At 41.4% G+C, this 21,315-nt stretch overlaps 3 protein-coding genes and 1 non-coding gene across 4 annotated transcripts; 1 reads left to right on the top strand and 3 right to left on the bottom strand.

The window, feature by feature from the left end:
* Positions 1–4,615: 4,615 nt before the first annotated feature.
* CBG28560 lies at positions 4,616–4,687 on the bottom strand. The gene has a single exon. It is a non-coding gene (tRNA).
* A 1,153-nt stretch (positions 4,688–5,840) lies between these two features.
* CBG16319 lies at positions 5,841–6,783 on the top strand (the record flags this gene model as incomplete). The annotated part of the gene is made up of 3 exons (XM_002643546.2): positions 5,841–6,179; positions 6,228–6,443; positions 6,490–6,783. The coding sequence occupies 3 exons, from the start codon at positions 5,841–5,843 to the stop codon at positions 6,781–6,783; spliced, it is 849 nt and encodes a 282-aa protein (XP_002643592.2).
* Positions 6,784–7,186: 403 nt separating this feature from the next.
* CBG27405 lies at positions 7,187–7,577 on the bottom strand (the record flags this gene model as incomplete). The annotated part of the gene is made up of 2 exons (XM_045238788.1): positions 7,187–7,282; positions 7,329–7,577. The coding sequence occupies 2 exons, from the start codon at positions 7,575–7,577 to the stop codon at positions 7,187–7,189; spliced, it is 345 nt and encodes a 114-aa protein (XP_045099772.1).
* Positions 7,578–8,399: 822 nt separating this feature from the next.
* On the bottom strand, positions 8,400–19,930 carry CBG16321 (the record flags this gene model as incomplete). The annotated part of the gene is made up of 12 exons (XM_045238787.1): positions 8,400–8,690; positions 9,257–9,648; positions 9,809–11,531; positions 11,802–12,179; positions 12,344–12,694; positions 12,722–13,045; positions 13,307–14,230; positions 14,521–16,462; positions 16,887–18,774; positions 19,045–19,357; positions 19,461–19,535; positions 19,919–19,930. 12 exons carry the CDS (start codon positions 19,928–19,930, stop codon positions 8,400–8,402), a joined length of 8,613 nt encoding a protein of 2,870 aa, XP_045095875.1.
* Positions 19,931–21,315: the final 1,385 nt, after the last annotated feature.

Below are 21,315 nucleotides of genomic sequence, written 5' to 3'. Positions count from 1 at the left end.
TGGAGATTTCGGATTTTTTTCGAATTTTTTCACAATAATATTCTGAAAATAGATAAATTTTAACACATTTTGATGCAATGAAAAAATTGATCAGAGTCCCCCTTTTAACAGTAGACTCATTAATTTTTTTGAAGGATGACAATACAAAGGGATTAAAAAGAGTTTGTTTTGCCAGCGTTGTTCAATAATTAACGTATCACTCACGATTCCTTTTTCGAACTTCATTAGAAGCATGTGTACGAATGTTCAAATCAAACTTCAGATTTATTGCTGTCAGTGACTTTCAAGATTAATAAGAAGTCTTGTAAGTTTTCGCTCTGTTCTTTTGTGATTTATCTGTAGTCATGCAAGCATCATGGACCTCGTAGCGGTAAAAACTCTGTCTTCTGAACTTTTTCTCAACTTTAGACTTATCTAGTTTATCATATGGTTCTCTGGACGCCCTTAGAGCCCATTTATCTTTTGCGCCTCCTACTTATCCTTTTTTCAATACCCCAATTCTATTTTTAAAAAGGTTGTGAAGTGGGCGGAGTTAATATCGGGAAAACGTTGCTCCAACCAGTTCGGAATTTTTCTTCCACATTCATCAAGTGAGGTCCAGAAACCCGAAGCCTGGAATTTTCTCATTTTTCAACAGTAGTGTGATGGTGCGGAAGAGAGGACAGGAGACAAGGAATGGAATGACCCTTAACTGCAGAGTATTTCCTTCCATCTCTATCAGTTTTGTTTTTGCGTTTTTTTCTCGAATTGTTCTAGAATTGTTGTTTTTTTTTTGGCATGTTTCGTCTATAACTCTGTTCATAGGCAGTTTTTCAAAAAACCTCCTGTTGTAGTACTGTTCAAGTTATTAGGTTGGCGGGAAAGTCTTTGTCACTTTTTCAATAGTTTATTTCTCAAAGAAAAAATAACCGAATAATTAATTATATTGTCCATCATTATCAACAACATGTCTCCAACGTTCCCTCAATTTATGGATTCCATTGCGGTAGAATCCAGCCGGGCGTGAGGCAAAGTATTGTTTGAGTGCCGCTTCGACCGCTCCACGGGAATTGAAGCTTCTTCCTTCGAAGGCACGTGTCATATCGCCAAATAACCAATAGTCGGAAGGAGCAAGATCAGGAGAATACGGGGGGTGAGGGAGAACATTCCATCCATATCCCATCAGCTCCTGCTTCACTTGTTTCGAAACATGTGGGCGAGCGTTATCATGTTGATAGTACACTTTCTTGTCTTTCAGGGCCGAACGGTCGACTGCTTTCTTGAGGTTTCGTAGTTGAGTAGTGTAGAGGTCTCCAGTTATTGTTTTGCCCTCGGGCAGAAGTTCCCAGTAGATGGGGCCGTCCACTCCCCACCACACAGAGAGCATAACTTTTTTCGGATGAAGGCCGGGTTTGGGGACATCCTGTGGGCTCTCTCCTTCTCCAACCCACTGGGATTTCCTGTGGTGATTATCGTAGAAGACCCACTTCTCATCTCCGGTTATTAGCCGGTCCAGCCATCGATCGCCCGCGTGGAGAGTGAGAAGAGTAATCGAATCGTCGACTCGGCGGTCAAGGTTGGCTTGAGTCAGGTGATGAGGTATGAATCGACCAAAAAGTTTTCTCATTCCAAGAGACTTCAAACCTTCAAGGACTGTGCTATGGTGAACTCCGAATGTGACAGCTAGTTCACGGCTAGATTGAAATGGATCCGATTGCAATGCGTGCTTCAGCTTGTCCAAATCCAACTCACGGGGTCTCCCAGAGCGATCCTTTTCATCGAGCGAGAAGTCATCTTTTTCGAAACGATGGAACCAATTGCGAATAGTATTGTAGTGAGGGGCATGTGTGTTGTACACATTCTTCAAGAAAGTTTCCGAATCCTTCATCGTGGTGTGAGATAGGAAGAGGTAAATCAAAACATGTCTGATGTGAATAGCAGTGGGAACAAACATATCGTTTCAATTACAGATGAGGAGCAGGGAAGGAAATGGGGACTTGTTTATATGGAAGGTTCTTATCACCTTGTTATTCACTAGAGTCGATATCATACACAGCCTCCATATACGAGAACAGTGATTAAACAAACAGAGTGACAAAGACTTTCCCGCCAACCTAATATATCATAGCTAAGTTAGTTTTCGAAAGTCGATCCAAAAAGAAACTATAGCACGGCTCGACAGGGTCTATTTGAAGAATTTTATATTTCACATACTGCCTACATACAGTACGCCACAAGCTTTTCAATTCCTTCGCCATGTCACATATGTTTTTGTTCTTCTACGTTTTTCTCCTTCCAAAAGATCCCCCACTCGTTCCTTTCTATTGGGAGGTGGGGTGGAGCTAGAGTCAAAGAAGACGTTACTCTTCCAAAATCTCCATGTTGGTTCTTCTTTTCGTCCCGTTAGTGACGTGGCCACAGATTAAAAGCTATCGAAACGTTTTCCATTTTCTAGAAGTAGTGGTTTGGAAGAAGACACAAAAAAAAGGAATGGGATGAACTAAATTGCATAGAACTCCAGTCGTTTCTACTAATGTCTTCAACACATTCCTTTAGATTTGAACGTTTTTAAATGATTCACTTCCACCCATTTTTCCATTCAACTCTCCGAGACATCTATTCCTTCTGGCATCACACACTGTATCGAAACATTTCCAATTAGTTCATGACTACAGTACATTCATATCATAACAGACCCTGATATTTATTTTGGTCTAACTCTGATCTTCCCGAATCTCTTACATCAAACATTTCAATTTTTCCCATTTTCTTCAGTAGTTTCTTTCGAAGTTCCGAGTGAAAGTTGCATAACTCACTATGGATACGTCACCCTTCTCATAAAACTTTCCTTGACGTTGCTGTGGCAAACATTGACTTCTGTCCGCTCAAAATGCTTTTCCAAATTCGGTGTTTTGTACATTTTTGAAAACTAGGCATCCATTAGTATTCGAAGCTTTTTATTATACATTTCAAATTTCAGGTAATTGACATCTAGCAATAGCCCCATTATTGGATGAATAAAAAAGAGAAGGATCATAAAAATCTATGGTAAGTCTATAGAGTTTTTATTTCCAATAATTCGAAAACTTGGAAAATATATAATTTCTTTCAATACTCCTTCCCAAAGCTAAACGTTTTCTCGTAAAAAAAAATATAATTCGGGTTTTTTGGAGAAACAAATTTTTTGAAGTTTGAGACAGAAAAAAAAGGAAGGGACTTGCTGCAAAGGAAGAAAAAAATTACTGAACCAAGCCAATAAGTTTCAGTGGCAACGAATCAGGAACGTTTTCCGGCACCTGTTCACCGGTCACGAAGGAAAAGTGAACCAGCTGACCATCTATGCGCTGCTACACTTTTCACTCGATGTATATGTTGTGATGTTCATGGTTCGCTATTATATGAGCCAAGGTCATGGAGAATTCAAAGTTGGTTTTTCCAATTTCATTTATATCCATAGTTTCCAAACCAGGGTTTTTTTGGATCCAGAACGCAGTTCAAAGTACAAATTCTCAGAATGCATAATTTGCACAATGGAAACCAATGCGTTCGTATCATTCTTAGCGCGTCGAGATCCGCCAAAATGATATCCCTTTCGAGTTGTTTCTGCAAATATCATTTCTTGGAAATGTGTTCTTTTCAAAAAAACCGCAAAAATACTTTACGGATATTGACGCATGGTTTTTGCTTTGTAAATTAAACATTTTGGGGATCTGTGCGTCACTTCGGACTGGGTCCCAGAAATCTCAGCTTGGGAAAATGGAATAAGAAACATTCTTTTTTCTTCAAATTCAAAACAAAGATTTTTTGATATGTTGCAGTCCCTTAATTTCGAAATACAACCGAGTTGGAATAACCTCACAAAGCTGGCTTTCTTCTTCTCCACAAATCTATTGGGATGTATTTTCTCGATTCAAGAAAAAGCAGTTGGACCAGCTCTTTTTATCATTCACCAGGTCGCAGTGTTGATTTGCTTCACAATTCAATTCAGTGCACCGGTCCTTGCCGAACTAATCAGTGGACACATTTACAATGATGATCATTTCTCTGAATACATTGTTCATCTTTCTTGCATCACTATTTTCTTGGTTCACGCATGGACTTTCTGCTGTCTCTGCTGCTCGATAATTCTATTTTTGGACATGTTGGGATACCAGGTAAACGAACAATCGAGAAATGAACATTAACTATAGCTTTCAGGTCTTCACCAAAAAAGAGAAAATGGAAAGTCTCCTCTTCTTTTTCCAAGATGTGGATTACTTCAAAAATAATTAGTTTTATTCCTATCTGTCAAAGTTTACGATTTTCCCAGTTAAATTTTGTAACTATTTTCAGCTCATCATACTAATTTTTGAAAGAGTTTCCTGTTTCTTCATTCGTATTTATGTATCTAGGATCTCAAAAAAAATCGACAAAAGATGTTTCCAACTGATCAACTTGATAATTTCCACAAAGATTTCTCAAATGATTCTCTGAATGAACACAGCTCTAGATCTTCTTTTCTAAATTCTTATTCTTCCTCAGACAACATTCTTCCTGATTCCAATATAAACCAACTGCTCACTAAACTCTTCTTCTTTTTCTTGTAGAACAATGAATCTCAGATCTGTTTCATAGTCTATCAATGAAAAAAAAGTTTGGGCCGAACCGGGAGTCGAACCCGGGACCTCTCGCACCCGAAGCGAGAATCATACCCCTAGACCATCCGGCCACTGAGTTCACGTCGCCAGCTAGTATGTCAAAACATGCAGTGGGCACCGAAAAGAGGAGAGGGGGGAAGGCGCGAAAAGAAAAGCAGCCACATATTTGTTTATGCTGTGCAGTGTTTGTTGGCTGGAGAAAAAAAACGAGGAGAGGAGAAAAAAAAGTAGAGAACGGATAAGGGTGAGAGAGAAAGAGAAAATAAGAAAAAACTCTTACTGACGAAGAATAGTATATTTTAATGATTTTTGTCCATTTTTTGTAAGTTTGTGACAGTTAAAATCGAAAAAAATTGATCACAGCCCATCGTATGTTATTTGATTTCTTTTTCTTTTCAATATTACCTACTAGATTCCTTCTTCTATCTTTTTATATTTGGTGCTGCGATAAGGCAGAAAATGTTATACCAGCGAAGAGGCCGGGTGGTTCTTCTCATTTTTTCAAAGCGAGAGAGTGAATGTTCTAGAGAGATAGAGGACAATGGAAAACATACATTACACTGTGAAAAGAGAGAGAGAATAAAGAAAAAATTTCGAAAACTATCGAAAAATTTCTTTTTCAAGGCGAATCCGAATATTTTTAAATGTTTAACGTTTCGCAAACATTGGATTTTCTTTTTTTTCCAATTTTTTCTTATGGATTGTCTCTTTTTTGCTATAAGACCTATTTGAAATGGTATTTTCGAAACGCGCCTTCTAGGTCCACACACACACACATTGCCTCCTCATTTTCGCTGCCCATCTCTGCTATTATTGCCTTCTATGATGAAGAATGTTATCTACACACAACTCACATTACCACGGTGTCCTCCCGTTGTGGTCAGGTTCTCTTCCCCCCGGGAATCCGGGTAAAATCAATAACTAATACACTACGTCGCCCTTCTCGTCCTCATTTTGCACAGGTCGTTCTCGATGTTTTCTTTTTTTGTATTTCTTCTCTTTTTCTCTTTATTGATTCCTTCTTTTTGTTGCGCTGTAGCTTTCAAATTCTTAGTTTTTCGTTAGGCGTTTTTTTGTTTGACAAGTAACTGCTGCGTCTTTGTAACCTCAATAAAATGTTGTTTGGACTGGTCTTATCGATTTTCCTGAAAAATTATTGTTCTCTACTGGTCTCGCTCACATCTTCATCGTTTTCTAAATGTATAACAATTTTTTTCAGATCAAATGTATCATATACCAAGCAGCCTCCCTCTGACCATCTCTACTGATGATTTCATTTATGAAGATCAGAATAAATTCCGAAACGTTGATGCTTCGAGTTCAAAAAAGATAAGAAAATCAGCATTCCGACTTTGGTGCGCGGTCCATCAGGAGCAATTCTACAGAAAATATTCCAACTTGAATTCGTCGGATATTGAAATCAAAATGAAAACTTTCTGGAGGCATCACACTACTTTTGAAGAGAAACAGGTCTATTTTGATGAGGAAGAACAGTGGAAGAAGGAAGAGGGACCATTGCTCACAAAACCGCGGCTCCCAGCGAAAATTATTTTCGACGCGAAGGTAACTTTTTTACATGAATTTGATAAATAACGAATTCGAAATTTCCAGGAAGTGTCTGTCTCTGGATATCGACTGTGGTGCTTAGATAACATTCATCGCTTTGAAAGGAAGTACTCAAAGATTGAGATCGAGACAAAAATGAAAACCTACTGGCGACATCATACATCTTCTGACGAGAAAGAGGAATATCATGAAAAAGCAGCCAAGCTGAAAGAAAGCAAGGATTACCAGAGTTACATCCCGCCCAAGGCAAAAAGAGCAAAGGTAATTCATTTTGTTAAAAAAAGTAACTTCAAGCTTTTTTTTTCAGGTTGATGAAGAATGTGAGTGGCAAGCAAAACCAATATCAGCGACATCTTCCACCGACTCTTTTCTTTCACATGCGGAAGAGATTAGCACTTCGGAGCAGCCAACAACTTCTACGGAAGCTTCGACCGAGAAAGAGAATGGGCTGCCACCAAGATATGACACAAAAAGCTTGCGATCTCGCTACTCTCATTCGTACTTGACGACGCCGGCATGCTATGCGGAGAACCCAAGACGAGGTGCTGGAGAGGGACCTGTGAATTATGCGAACGACTCAACTCTGCCAATCTATTTCTAATTTTTATTGTTATGATCTTCTCGAAAACCTACACTGATCTGAAAACCGTTCTTGTTTAATTTGTTTTCTGTTATTTTTGAATTATTCTCTGTGTTTAACTTCTTGTCAATTTACGTTTTTTTCAAACAAAATATATTCAATTCCCTTATTATTCGTGTTTTCTTTTTCAGTTTTTCAAGGTTCTCCGTTTTCATCAATTCTGCCTACACACGGAAAAGAAAGAGTGCGCATAAACAAGAGGGAAAAGACATAAAAATAGTGTAAAAGATGATCCGACGTAACGGTCGGGTCTTGTTTAGCGGAGCGCATTTGCGGAGGGTTACGGAAAAAAAGAAAGAGTTCAGTAAATACCCAAAACTGGAGAGTTTTGTAACTGCATACAAAGAAAAAAAGAAAAAGAAAATCACAGTGCTCGAGGATTCACAAATTTTTTAGGATTCGAGTCGTAGTTGCAACCATTGGTATAGCATATACAGTGAATCGATGCGTCTTTCTTTGCCTGTAATCCACACAGTAACAAAACAGAACCATCTTCAAAAACTCACATGCGAATAGCAACCTGTATAAGATATCGGTGGTTTACCGACACCACCGTGGTAGAGAGATCGTCGTGACGTCAATTCGGTAGAAGTGATACAGTAATCAAAACCGTACTCCATTGCTACATATTCGCGTTGGATTCCAACCATACACTCGAGGACGCCGGTGGTGGTAGCTGATAGACATGCTACGATGACAAAGTGAGTAAAGAGGAGCATCGTTGGTTTGGATGCAGAGAGCCTGGAAGCAATCATTTTCCCGTTTTTCAACGGCTATTTCGAGCAGATGCAATATTTTCTAACTTTCGAAATGTGATAACGTTTATATGAAAAAAAAAGATCTAGAGAAATATGAAAACCTTTATGCAGTTTTGAATTTTCAAATATTGAATGATTTAGTCGGTGCTCAGAATGCAAATACGTCATTCGAAATCCGCGGCTAACAAAAAAAAAACCTATTCAAAAAAATACAAGTAACATCATTATGAACTTGAAACTTACAGAAAAAAAAATATTGCGAGATATTTTGTATCGGAAGACACATCTGCTACCAACTGCTCATTATGCGAGCGAGGGGTTGGTGTGGCATGCTGAGAGAGGATTATGTGGAAGTGAGGGCAGAAAGCAGGTGCAAAAAGGCTGATCAGATAATGACGTGGACAGAATGCACTAAAACTAACGGGTGAGAAGAACACGGAGGTCTGACACGATGAGAGAGAAACAGATGGGAGGATACCTTTAGCAAAGACAAGAACATTTAGGTTTCCATGATTGAATGAAGTACCTTACCTTCGATTCAGATTATTTGTTTATTTCTTAGAGTTAATCTTCAAAAACCTTTGCTAGCTATATTCGGCAAGTTTTTTGATTGCTGCTTCCGATTTTAAGCAATCACCTAAAAAAACGACGACAGTCCAAAAACATTTCGTAAAAGAAACAAGAATTTATTGATAATTAAACCAAAAAGCATTAGAGAACGCATAGTATGAGAAAAAAATAAAGCAGAACAAAAAAAAACAATGAAAATGGTAAAATAATAAAAAAAGAGCCAGCAAGAATAAATATAACAGCAAGTCATTAAACAAGATCTGGGTGCTGAATTTCCCATTCCCGAAGTCGATCTTCAAACTCCTCCATCGCGAGTTCATGATTCATTTTGTTGAATCGGTTCACTACTTCTGCCGCGTTGTAACGGAACCGAGCAAACTGAGTGATATTCATTTCAAACTCTCTTTGCATCTCATCGGGTCTTGTGACCAGCTCTCCGATCAAATATCCGTCGTAGTTCCTTTCAAGGACCTTTCCAGCAAATGACTCGCCCAGTTCAGAGGCGTCGACCGCACGAATCCACTCGCACACCATTTGTGGCTGAAATTATAGAGAATTGAGTATAAAGTTACAAAAATGAAATAATGAAGCTACAGTATGCTTAGTTATTATTCCAATAAAGTTACCTTAAAACCTGTGATGGAAGGTCCCTTCCCACACTGTCAAGTTTAAGCTCAACTCTCTCAGTTCAAAAAAAAAAATCTCAGAATCTCATAAAAAGAATCTCAGAATCTCACAAACTCAGAATCTCAGATACTCAGAATCTCAGAATTTCAGAATCACGGAATTTCAGATTTTCAGATTAAATTTAGACATGTTGAACAATCGGATAATTAGAATTTTAAGATTTGGAAAAATCTGAAATCGTTAGATCCTTTTGTTATATCGTATGTGTTCTAACATTAGCCTACTCAACCTATAAGTGCAATTTAAACCTAATTATCTAAGTTCCTTTGAGAGATATCAATGTTTGGTCAACCTAGTTAAAATACTTCTTAAAAACTAACAGTCCATGTGGTGTAGTTCAAGGGGAGTGCATGTGCGCGATTTTGTTCGGTCTGGAAAATATAAAATTGTTTTTTATAGCTGCATATCTTTTGTCTTACGTTTGGCCCTGTAGGGAACAAAATCAATTGTGGCATTTCTGGTCGGTTGGCTCGTCGGATAGCTCGAGCTCGGGCTCTGTCCACGAGTTGTGCTGGAGCAGGTACAGCTGGTACAACAGGCTGAGCTTCTTCGACTGGTTCGGGTTGAGCAGCTGGGTTGACGGCTGGAGAAGCTTGCGGAGTCGGTTGTTCTGAACGCGCTTGTGGAGATACTGTGGCCTGAGCTGACGCAGTCTGAGGAGCGGAAGTTCCCGGGGTCGCTGCTGGAGCCGCAGAAGCTGGTGGAGCGGACGGTTGTGATGAACCAGCTTGTCTTCGTTGGGCACGCTCTGGGGTGGCACCGTTTCCTCTCCTCTCTAATTGAACACGTGCTTCTCTCATAAGACAGTCGTCTGAAAATACATGAATTGTCTGACAACAAAAGATATGAATATATGTGCAGTCCTTTCAGTTAGGAAGAATTTGAAATAGGCACTACAAAGAAGAATTCCTTCCAAAAATCAACACTACTCAATTTTGCTACATTCTCTCAAACTGACTGAGCATTTTTACCTTCTTCTTGTCTCCGTTCCTGCCGTGCCAATCGGTGGTGGACAGTTTCCTCCATCCGTTGTTGAATTTCGAGGAAAGGTGTTGGTACCGGCAGGCCCGCCTGATTGAAGTCGCCCATTGCTCCAAGGTATTCACGTAAAGACATATCCGGAAGTCCCGCTCGGAGTTGCTGCCATGAGACCCCATTTCGAACATATTGTCGTTGATGATTTTGTGGTTGTTGTTGTGGTCGAATGAGATTTCTTGGAGCAATCGGTTGGGGGTGCTGGTTTTGCACATTATACATGGGACGGTAGCGTTGCACGACTCGCGGGTGCTGTTGGACAACTCCTCCTCTTCGGTATACTTCAGGACGTGGTAATATTTGTCTTGGTGTTGGCGCGACTCTTGGTTGAATTGGGAAAACATTCGCTATTTGACGAACACCTCCTCGGCCAGCCACGTTGACATTACGGTTATTTTGAACTGCCGGTTGCTGTGGTTCATCGTCAAGAACAATAACTGGTGGTGGTGACAATGGTGGGGGTGCTGGACCAGGACTACCGGCAGGTGTGAGAATTGGTGGAGCGTCATCAAACTCGATTGGCGCTTGTTGTGCTGCTTGAAAAAGTTCTGGCATTTCAAGCTCTGGTGGAGCTTCTGGGCCAATTGGAGGTACTGGAGAAGTGGCGGAATTTGGAGCATCAGCCGGTAGAGCCGCTGTGGCAGGAACTGTCGCCGTGACAGCTGTTGGTGGAGCTGGTGGAGAATTGGGGAAGGCGTCGTGAGAATTTTCTCTTCGAGAATTATTTTGAGGAATCGAGCTGGGTGCTCGCCGAGTTGAAGTTGATGGTCCAGGAGATGGCGAATTTCTTTGAGATGTAGCTGCTTGTGAATTCGAGAATGATGCGTCACTTGCTTGAGAATCTTCTCTGTTTCTGAGACTCAATCTCGTTGCCATTCTAGTCGAAGATGACGGCGCCGTACTTGGAGATTGTCTTCTACCTCTGCGTTGTGATCTAGTTGCTATCGGAGTTGCAAATGACTTCCCACTTGCTTGAGAATCGGCTCTACGAAGGGAACTTCTTGTCATCCGAGTCGTAGATGATAAAGCAGGACTTGAAGAATCTCTTTGAAGAGTCTTTCTCCGAGTACTGGTAGATGGCCCAGTATATGGAGAATTCCTGTGAGAGCTTATTCTTTGCGATCGTCGAGTTGGACCCGGTGCTGGAGAACTTTGAGAAGCCAATCTTTCCGATTGGCGTCTTGGAGCTGGTGTCAGAGACTTTTTTTCAGATCGTAATCTTTGCGAGCGTGTTGTTGGACCAGGCGCTGGAGAACTTTTCTGTCTAGCAGGAGTTTTTCTGTCACGTTTCGGTGTACTACTTGATGTGCCAGTTTTTTGAAATTTCGCAGATTGTATGACTCCTCGACTTGCCGACCGCTTCCGTGTCGACATTCTAGTACTGGTGGAAGGTGTATGGTTATCAGGGATCTCAAACTCATCATCTTCGTCCTCGTCCTCATCATCGTTTTCTTCACTTTCTGACGATACTTCTTCAACCTTTGGTTTCGCAGACCTTCCTCGTCTTAGTGAAGTTGGCACTGGTGTTGGCGTAGTTGCGATAGATTTGCCTCTTAGGCTACGACGAGTCCCGGAATTGTAGCCGCAATCCTCGAGGTTGCCACCTTCCTTTGGTCCAAAATCCATTTTGAGCAAACTATCTAGTTCCCGTCCGCGAGCCTGAAATTTGAAATTTGTGAAAATTTTTAAGATCAAAAAATATTACTAAATTTCACAATTCTTTGTGCTGCTGAAGCCAAAAAAAACTTAGAGACTTTAAAAAGTATTACAAAATAGTCAAAATAGTTATGAAACTCATCGGAAATAGTGTATTGGTTCAATCATAGATTAATATGATCTGCTTAATGTTGAGTGTTTTCCTCGAAAAAAAATCGATTGATTACACCACCATCCCTAACTTTTTTTCTGTATCATTTCACAAAATCTCACCTTTGGCTTCCTCTTGTTACTGCTTTCAGGCGTATTCGAAGAGTCATTCATCTCTGATGGAGTATCCATCGATCTGTTTAACTGCCTTGGGGAGGTCATAGGTTCCGGTGTACCTTCTCCTGCTGTTGCCGGTTCTTCTTCTATTGATGCATCTTGAGCAGGGACAGCAACCTCTTCTTCTGCTTCTTCTCCTTCCTCTTTTACTTCTAGTTGTTGATGATTGTCCTGTTCTCGGAGCGACAATGCCCTGCGTTGCTCAACTGACAGCCCTCTTGATTGGCAACGCCTTCCAGCTCTGTATCCACAATCCTCAAGATTGCCACCCTCTTTAGGTCCAAAATCCATTTTCAGCAAGTTATCGAGTTCACTATTGCGAGCCTGAAATTGAGACTCAGTAAAAATTTGAGAAACTCAGGAGGAACTGTTCGAACATTTTTTTTTCATTTTACAGTCACACTGTCTCAAAATCACAAGTAAGAGCTACTGCTGGAGCTAAATAAAACCTTGAAACCTTTTTTCGATATCTTTTCAATAAATCTCACCTTTGGATTTCTCTTCACTCTGTTTTTAGATGCGTTGGGAGATTCAGTCCTTTCTGACGATCTACCCATTGATCTGTTGTGCCTAGATGCTCGAGTGGATCCTGCTTCTATTGGATCTGGTGTTACAAATTGTGACTGTGACGTGACCGCTCTGCTTGGTGTGACTACGAGACGTGACTGTGGAGTGCTCTGTTGAGTGGTTTCCTCGAGCTCTTCCTGTAGTGGAGGAGTTTCTTCGTAAGTTGATATTGGCGCTTGAATATCTTCAGACGCTTCTTTTGACACTGCAGGAGTTTCTCTTGTTTCTTGGACAACTGGAGTCGGCTCCTCAGCTCGAACCACCACTTCTGGCTCCAATAGCGGGACCAAATTTTCAACCATTTGCACCGGCGTAGATTCATCTCGTGTTTGTGTGGCATCAGATGTAGATTGTTCCGAATCAAGTTGTCGTGGATTTTGCTCTTCTGGTGAAGCATCAACTTGGGGAGCAGCAGCTGGTACCTCGTCGTCTTCTTCTTCTATTTTTATTTCTTGTATCCGTTGATAGTCTGGGTCTCGCAATGATGACGCCCTGCGTTGCTCAATTGACCTTCCTCTTGATAGGCAACGGGTTCCAGCAGTGTATCCACAATCTTCCAGGTTACCACCCTCTTTTGGTCCGAAATCCATTTTGAGCAACCTTTCCAGTTCACGAGAGCGGACCTGAAATTGAGACTTTGTGGCTTAAAGTATGTAGTCATGGATTACTGAGTGCTTCATGTCTATGGTGTCATGGACCTTCTACACAATTGGGAACCTACGAAATTTCTAAAACTATGCTCAAACTCACTAAAAATTTTGGAAATTTTGATATTTTTGGAGAAAAATTTGAATTTCGATCCTGTGGCCTACTGGAAATGCCTGTCAGTGGATCGATTACCCACTATCCCTAACTTTCTTCTATGACCATTTGAAAAATCTCACCTTCGGCTTCTTCTTGCTGCTGCTTTGAGACGTACTGGGAGACTCATTGACTTCAGACGATGTATCCAGTGAACTTGACTGTCTTGGTGGTGGTGGTGGGGATGATACTGGTTGTCGAGTGTCCATTTGGTCCAATCGTGGTTGTGGTGTCAATGCTCTGTCAACCACAATATGTGACAACAGAGCGCTTTCTTGAATAGTTTCCAGAGGCTCAGCTTGTCGTTGTGGAGTAGCTTCTTGAGTTGGTAGTGGTACTGCTTCCTGGACAACTGGAGTAGCTTCCCAAGCTGGAATCGAATCGTGTTGAACTTCGACAGGAGTAGGCTCTCTTTGTGGGACAAAAACTTCGGTCATTTGCACCTGTGTAGCCTCTTCTGGTAGCGGTGCGGCGTCACAGGCAGCTTGTTCCGATTCAAGTTTCGGTGGGTTTTGCTCTTCTGATGAAGAATCAACTTGCACACGGGCTGGAACTTCTTCTTCTTCTTGTTGCTGTTGGTTCCCTTCTTCTAGAAGTGTCGACGTTCCGTGTTGCTCAACTGACGATTCTCTTGATAGAAATTCTCCAGCAACACTGTGATGCTGGTGTTGGAGTTGTTGCGAAACTTCCTCTGTTGGTGAAATTTGACCAGGAGAAGCACAGATTTCGTGAATTTGCTCCTCTGGATCAATGTGTGCAACGTTTGGAATGCCTTCATCTACTTCTATTTTAATTTCTTGTAGCTGTTCATTGTCTGCTTCTTGTTGTGTCGACGCTCGGTGTGGCTCAACTACCAGTCCTCTTGAAAGGCAGCGAGAAATGGCCGGGACAGATACGCCTCTCGGGCTACGACGAGTTCCAGAATTGAATGCACAGTCTTCAAGACTGCCACCCTCTTTTGGTCCGAAATCCATTTTCAACAAGTTGTCCAGTTCACTATTGCGAGCCTGAAATTGAGACTTAGTAAAAAATTTGAGAAACTCAGGAAGAGCTGTTCAAAAATTATTGTTTTCACTTTACAGTCACACTGTCTGAAATCACTAATTGAATATGTTACTGAAGTCAAACAAAAAATTGAAACCTTTTTTTTTAATTATCAAAAAATCATGAAACTCGTCACGAAGAGTATTTTCGTTCAATCGTATATTAATATGATCTACTTCCACTAGAGTTTGTTTTCCTAAAAAAACGATTCATTACCCTTGATTTTTTTTCTGTAGCTTTTGAAAAATCTCACCTTCGGCTTTTTCTTGCTACTGCTCTGTGATGAACTGTGAGAGTCATTGGTCTCCGACAATCTTTCTATCGACCTGTTTGACTGCGTTAAGGATGGCACTGCCATTGGCTTTGGTGATGGAAAACGAGCTTGTGGTGTGACAGCTAGTGCTATAGCATCCAGAAGATCTGACGGTGTGGTGCTCTCTTGAATGGTTTTCTTAAGATCTGCCTGAGTTGGTGGAGTAGCTTCATGAGTTGGAAGTGGTGCTTGAGCTTCTACTGGCACTTCTTCTGGTTCAGCAAAACACTGCGCTTCTTCTGGGATTGCTGGAGTAGCTTGTCTAGCTGGAATCGAACTTTCTTGAACTTCTGCAGGAGTAGGTTCTCTGTGAGGGACCAATTCTTCAATCATTTGCACGAGTGTTGCCTCCTCTTGTGCCGGTTCGTCGTCACAGCCATCGTGTTGCAATTCAAGTTTTGGTGGATTTTCATCTTCAGGATCATTTTCTGGATCTTGTTGCTGATGGTGTTCCTCTTCTAGCAGTGGTGACGCCCCGTGTTGCTCAACTGACGGTTCTCTTGATAGACAGCCACCTGGCACTTCTTGTGGTTCAGTAGAAGATTGTGCTCCGTCCTGGACCAATGGAGTAGCCTCCCTAGCTGAGTTTAAATCTTCTTGAACATCGGCAGTAGTAGGCTCTCTTGAAGGAACGAAAACTTCAATCATTTGCACCTGTGTATCCTCTTCTATTGGCAGTGTAGCGTCACAAGTAGCTTCGTGAGTTGACAATGGCGCTCGAATTTCAACTGACACTTCTGGTGGTTTCGTAGAAGATTGTGCTGCTTCTTGGACTGGAGTAATCTCCCTAGCTGGAATTAAATTTTCTCCAACTTCTGCAGGAATAGGCTCTTTTTGAGGGACCAATTCTTCAATCATTTGCACCAGTGTAGATTCTTCTTGTGCCTGTTTGTCGTCACAGGCATTGTGTTGCAATTCAAGTTGCGGTGGATTTTCATCTTCTGGATCGAGGTGGACAGATACTGGAATTTCTGCTTCTCCATCTTGTTCCTGTTGATTCCCTTCTTCTTGCAGAAACGACGCTCCGTGTTGCTCAACTGACAGTTCTCTTGATAGACAGCATCTAACAGCAATTTCCTCTGATGTTGACTCTTGAACAAAAGCAGTACAAATTTCGTGAGTGGAGGAGAGTCTTGCAAATGGAGATTCTTCTTGTGCTACAGCAGAATTCTCATGTTGATCAGTAGAATCTTCTTCAAGAACTTGAGATTCTGAAGCCTCCTTTTTAGCAGAAACATAAACGACGACGTTTTCATTTTGAGGTTCGCGTGTTAGAGTGACACTAGTCGAAACTTCTGTTACCGGCTGCACTCTAAATGCTTTTTTAGATGCCACTTTTTTCAGGCATCTCTTTGGAGCGTCTTTGAAAACTATGTTTTGGAAGAGATCTACTGGCGCAGCAAAATGGAAAATTTTTTGCGGTGTCATATCCACTGGTGCATCAAAATTGAACGACATTGGCTTCTGTTGAGATGTTTGATTTCTTTTTGCTTCTTCAAGTGGAGCGGCAGCTGGCAAAGTTTCTGATGAATCTTCTCTCTCAACTGTTGGGAGTTGTTTTTCAAGTGTGGGAGGAACATCTTCCTCACTTGGCACTGGTGACGATCCTTGTTGCGCAATATGTGGAACTTCTTTTTCAAGAACCGGTTGTGGAGATTCATGTTGATCAGCTGGCAGCTCGTTTGGTGAAGATGACTCTTTCTGAGTTGCAAACTCTTCCTCGCCACGTGATTGTGTCTCTTCAGTCTGATCTATTTCATCTGGTTCACGCGTCAATTTCAATAGTGCCAGTAAAGTCACGTCTTCGTCGGGGACGACGTCATTGTTTAGTTTCTTGCGGAAGTCGTCAATGGCCGCCCAGGCCCGTGGATCAGTGGGAGGTCTGAAACTCGGTAAATTGTATTGACTCAAGATTTTTATGTTGTTGCTGAGAGAAAATAAAACTGACAAAAACGTGATAGAGAGGATGACTTCAATTAAAGGAAAAGTAAGTTTAGTATAAAGTTCCTATAGTTGTCAGTTTTAGGTTCACAGTTCAGATGCTCAGCTTTTCAGGCAAACAATTTGGAGGGTACAACAAATTAGGACTACAAAATCTCAAGTTGCGGGTACAGAACACCTGAAAAGTCAGAGTTTTCTACTCTCCAATTGTTGATTTTTCAGCCCTAAATAAATTTGTAACATTTTGTATCCCCGAATGGTTGTATCCTCCGAATTATGTGCCAACTTTTCACGACAAAATAATGTCAATTTAAAAATTGTATACGAATGAGCGTAGAAAAATTTCGAGTTTCGAAATGACTTACTTGGGAGGGAGTGGAATAATTGGAACAGGAGAATGTGAACCGTCAGAATCGGATTCCTCTGCTATCGGACGAATCACGAGCTCAAGTGGGATTGGCCTTCGCTTGGCAGCTTTCCTTCGTTCTGCAGCTGCGGCAGCTGCGGCAGCTCGAGCAGCGGCGGCAGCTTTTTTCCTTGTCCGTTTGTTGGGTTTTTGTGGCAGTTGAGGTTTCTTCCAGAGAGGAGAAGCAACTGTTTTCGAAGTAGCAGATGACGTGGAAGCAGCATCGCTAGAAATAGCGTTGTCAGTATTTCTCTGGACTGATTCAAAATCATCAATATCATTCGGCGCAGAAGTGATAGAGACATTTCTTGATCCTTGACAGATAGATTTGGCAGCTTCAGACTTAGTTTGCATCGGTGTAGTTGGAGCATTGATAGATCTTCCATTATTGAAGCCTTGCATGTTCTGTCCGGCACCTTCTGGCTGTTTCAGCGCAGCTGAAGAATTATGAGTTGGACGATAATTTTTAACAAATGTAACGCGGAGTGGAACATCATTGGAAACAGCTTCACCAGACGGAATCATAATTTGAGCAATTTGCATTGGAGCATGAGCAGCATTGTGAGCAACTTGATTATCATTCCACATTTGATTACCATTAATCATTGTTGCAGCGGCTGAGAGGAAAGGCACATTGCAAGGCGAAGAAGAGCCAGAGATATCATCTTTGTCGAATCGTTCCAACAGTGGAGGCATTGGAGAGCCATTATCGTCGTCTTCAGTCTTAACATCAGTGATAGGTGAATCAAAGCGAGCATGAGCATCTGGTCCATCAACAAACCAGGAAGCATTCGGAGCAACGCCAGATCCCGGCGCGACACTGTGTGGTGGTGGAGATGAAGAAAAGTCAAAAGTCGAATTGCCTTCGTATTTCACTGGTTTACTTTTCTTTCGACTATTTCTTCTTCCCTGATCTTGAGATGCTTCGTTCTTCTTCCTTTCTTCATTCTGCATTTCACCAGTGGCCTTTAACAAAATGTTTTGAATTTTGGCAGTGACTACTGGGTCGTCATCTTTGTCTTTCTGTCGGACGTAAGTCGGTCGAGGTTCCCCGATTTCCGCTAGAGATTGGTGGACCGTCATTGAACTTGCTGCTGCATTGCCACTCGACAAGCTTGAGCCCATTGCACTTGTTCCAACGTATTGGCTTGGCAGGATTGAGCTTATTGCACTTGCTTCAACATTTTGGCTTCGCATGATTGAGCCTATTGAACTCGTTCCAGAATCTCCACTCGACATCATTGAACTGGTTACAACATTACCATTCGACGGGCTTGAGATTGATGATTCTTTTGATTTTCTTATCACTTCTTCGAAGACGGAATCCATATCAGGTTCCACTTTTTGATAAAAGGCCTCCGCTTGTTGACTTGAACACGGAATGTTACTCGGCGGAGGCATCAGGACAACGTCTTCGTCCTCATATTCGTCATAGTAGATTTCTGATCCCTCACTTAGCCATTCTGTGCTGAGTTGTGACTCTTCTCGTAGCGGCGATGGTTCAGGCATGGCTCTTGGTTCTGGATACTGATCTGGTAGTTTTTGAACACGAATTTTTTTCTTATCCTCAGCATATCTCAATCCAACAACTTCGGCCTCGTCCAATAATACTAATGGTCTTGGTGGAGGATTGGTGATGCTCTTTTCGGTCATTTGTCTGACTTGATGATCGGTCAGAGGATGAAAGATAGTACCGTCTGGCCGTGGTACGCATTGAGTGCCAACCATAGCTTGAAGCCCAGTGACTAATCGTTCGTAACAGAAATCCTTCACCACCTCGAAATATTTGTCGCGATCAGTAATTCCTCGAGTACGTTCGCGTATAATGGATTCAAATGTTCTTGTACCTGAAAAATTAACATTGAGATTTTGCAGACTTTGCTATATTTTTTGTATTTTCAGCTACAGTTAGAACTAATTTCCAATTGTTCGTATGTTGTATACGAATACCTCAATATAAACTATTTTTTAAATGAAAAAATGGGAAAGGATCAAGAGTAAGTTCAAGTGGTCTTCCGTCATGGTTCTAAGTTCTTCTCTATTTTTTTGGTTAAGAATGTTGTTCCTAACTCTAATGCTGTTTGAGATTACTAATGTCTTAATTTTTGGAAACTAACCAGTGTTCTCTTCTGGATCATTTTCAGATTCGGCAGAACCATCACGTTCGGATGAATCGCCACGCTCGGATGAATCGCCACGTTCGGTAGAATCGCCATATTCGGAAGCATCGGCCAGTTCGGGCGGATCTGCAGTTTCAAGAGTCTCAGAAGGTCCGGGCGTCTCGGACAGTTCGCGACTATCCGAAGGTTCGGGAGTATCGGAAGGTTCGGTAGTAGAATCAGGTTCAGAAGAAGCACTTTCGATAGCGCTTGCTTGAAGTCTACCACTTCGACGAGGCGGGGGCCTTGCAGACGATGAGCTTATTGCCGACTGAAATAATTCAATTTAGATTCCTTATTACGTTTCACAGTTTTCAGATGATTGCAGATCATCCTTCTCTTCTGTCGATGATTTTAATAATCTGACAACTTACGCTTTCACGTCTCCGAAGCTTCATTATCCCCCAATCCGTATCCTGTGTATCTGCTAATTGGTTTTGCTTGGTTATCTGAAAAATTGAAAATATGAAATTATCAAGGAAAATGAAAAAAAAAACGGTCAGAATTGAGAAAAAGATGACTAGACAACAAGCGAATTGAATCATTTTCGATTTTATTTATTTTCAGTGCACCTAAAGCTCTCACAATACCAAATTATGACTTCCAGAAGATTCAATTTTTGTCCCAAAAAAGCTTAATTTGCTGATGACGTCTTCTATTATTTGGATGAATCAAAACACTCAGATCCGACGTGGTATGGAAGAACTCGCCCACTCAGAACTCCACCCCAAACGTTCAGCATTCTGCGTTTCTTCTTTTATATGTTTTCTCCGCTTTCTTTTTTTCTATGGTGAGCTCCGAAATTGCGATGTCTCTACTAGGGGTCACCTACTCTTCTCGCCATCTTCCTCAACTACACTCTCTTTTACGAACTATGCGCAGAGAGTGTTGTTGAGAGGGAAACACAGAAAAATCGATAGGAGACACATTAGACAGAGACACCTCTTATTGTGGCCTCGGACTGATGCCGTGTCAATGAAAAATAAAGAAGAGATTGGAGAGAGGAACGTGTGGGAATGGGAAATTGGAGAGAATAAAAGATAGAGCTCAGAAAAAAAAGATGAGGAGAGAGGAGACCCAGTATTAGAAAGATTTTTAGAATAGCCTAATCTGAATACGAAGATTTCAGGCCGGTTATGTCGATCGATATGTTAGGGCGGTAGGACACGAAAGACAGCAGCTGTTCTTGCGAAACCGATCCCAGCATGCAGTCACATGTGAGCGCGTACCACAAAATTTTTGGTGTCTGCTGACATCACCAAGAAAAGAAGGAACATTGGTTCGGAAGGAAAGCAGAATGGAGACAGACATACTGTTGGGGGAAGGGGAGAAGAGGACGGTGGTGTGCAAAGGAGGCGGGGCCTCCTTAGAGAACAGAGACGAGGAGAAACGAGGGAAAGGCGTTCGATCGAGCACAAACATCTGGGGAATAATTGTGACATTACCACTAGATGTTAAGATTTGATTAGTCTAGACAGTCTAGACATTTGTCTAGAAAACGTGGGAAATTTAAAAAAAACTACCGTAAGACCTGTAATAGAAGGGCATCCCCCACTGTCAAGATTCAGCTAATTTTTTGCCCCCTATGCAAGATATGAATTATATGTTAACTGACAAATTATGATAAACAATTCATCAGTTGACAACTTTTTTATATCTTTGACAGGAATTGAGATAATTGCGCTCAAACTTTCCTGTGTGGGGGCCCTTCTATTAGGTTTTACGGTATCTGAAAACGAACCTTTTCATCCAGGGATGTACAAAATGGGATTCAGATATTTTTGATTTGGACTACTGTATGTCAAAGGCGCACACGAAAAGCTTCCTTGTGGGTCTCGAGCGGACTTATTTTTGCGTATTCAAAATCTGATTGTCAAATTCAAACTTTTTGCTCTTTTCTAATAAGAAAATGGTATCACTATTTGAAGTTAGAAAACCGGAATATTCGAGGATTCCGAAATTTTGAAACAGAGAAGGCCATTCCGAACATTTCTTAATGTTTCATAGGCTTTTCAAAAATTTAAAATTTTCGGGAAATTCGGATGTTCAAGGGTTAGAAAGAAGTTAGAATACGTCTCGAAAAACTATTTGTTTTGAATGGTGCTACACAATCGATAGAAGTGAGCCTCGTTTTCGCAATGACACAGGTCAGGTCACATTGGCGCCTAGAAACTGATCAAACGGTCAACGTGTGTAACTGTGTGCGTGCTCTTAGCAAGAGACAGGAGA

This window comes from Caenorhabditis briggsae (genome assembly GCF_000004555.2).
Source record: "Caenorhabditis briggsae complete genome, chrX, whole genome shotgun sequence".
NCBI classification, from domain to species: Eukaryota; Metazoa; Nematoda; class Chromadorea; order Rhabditida; family Rhabditidae; genus Caenorhabditis; species Caenorhabditis briggsae.
This window is presented reverse-complemented; position numbering and strand designations above follow the sequence as displayed.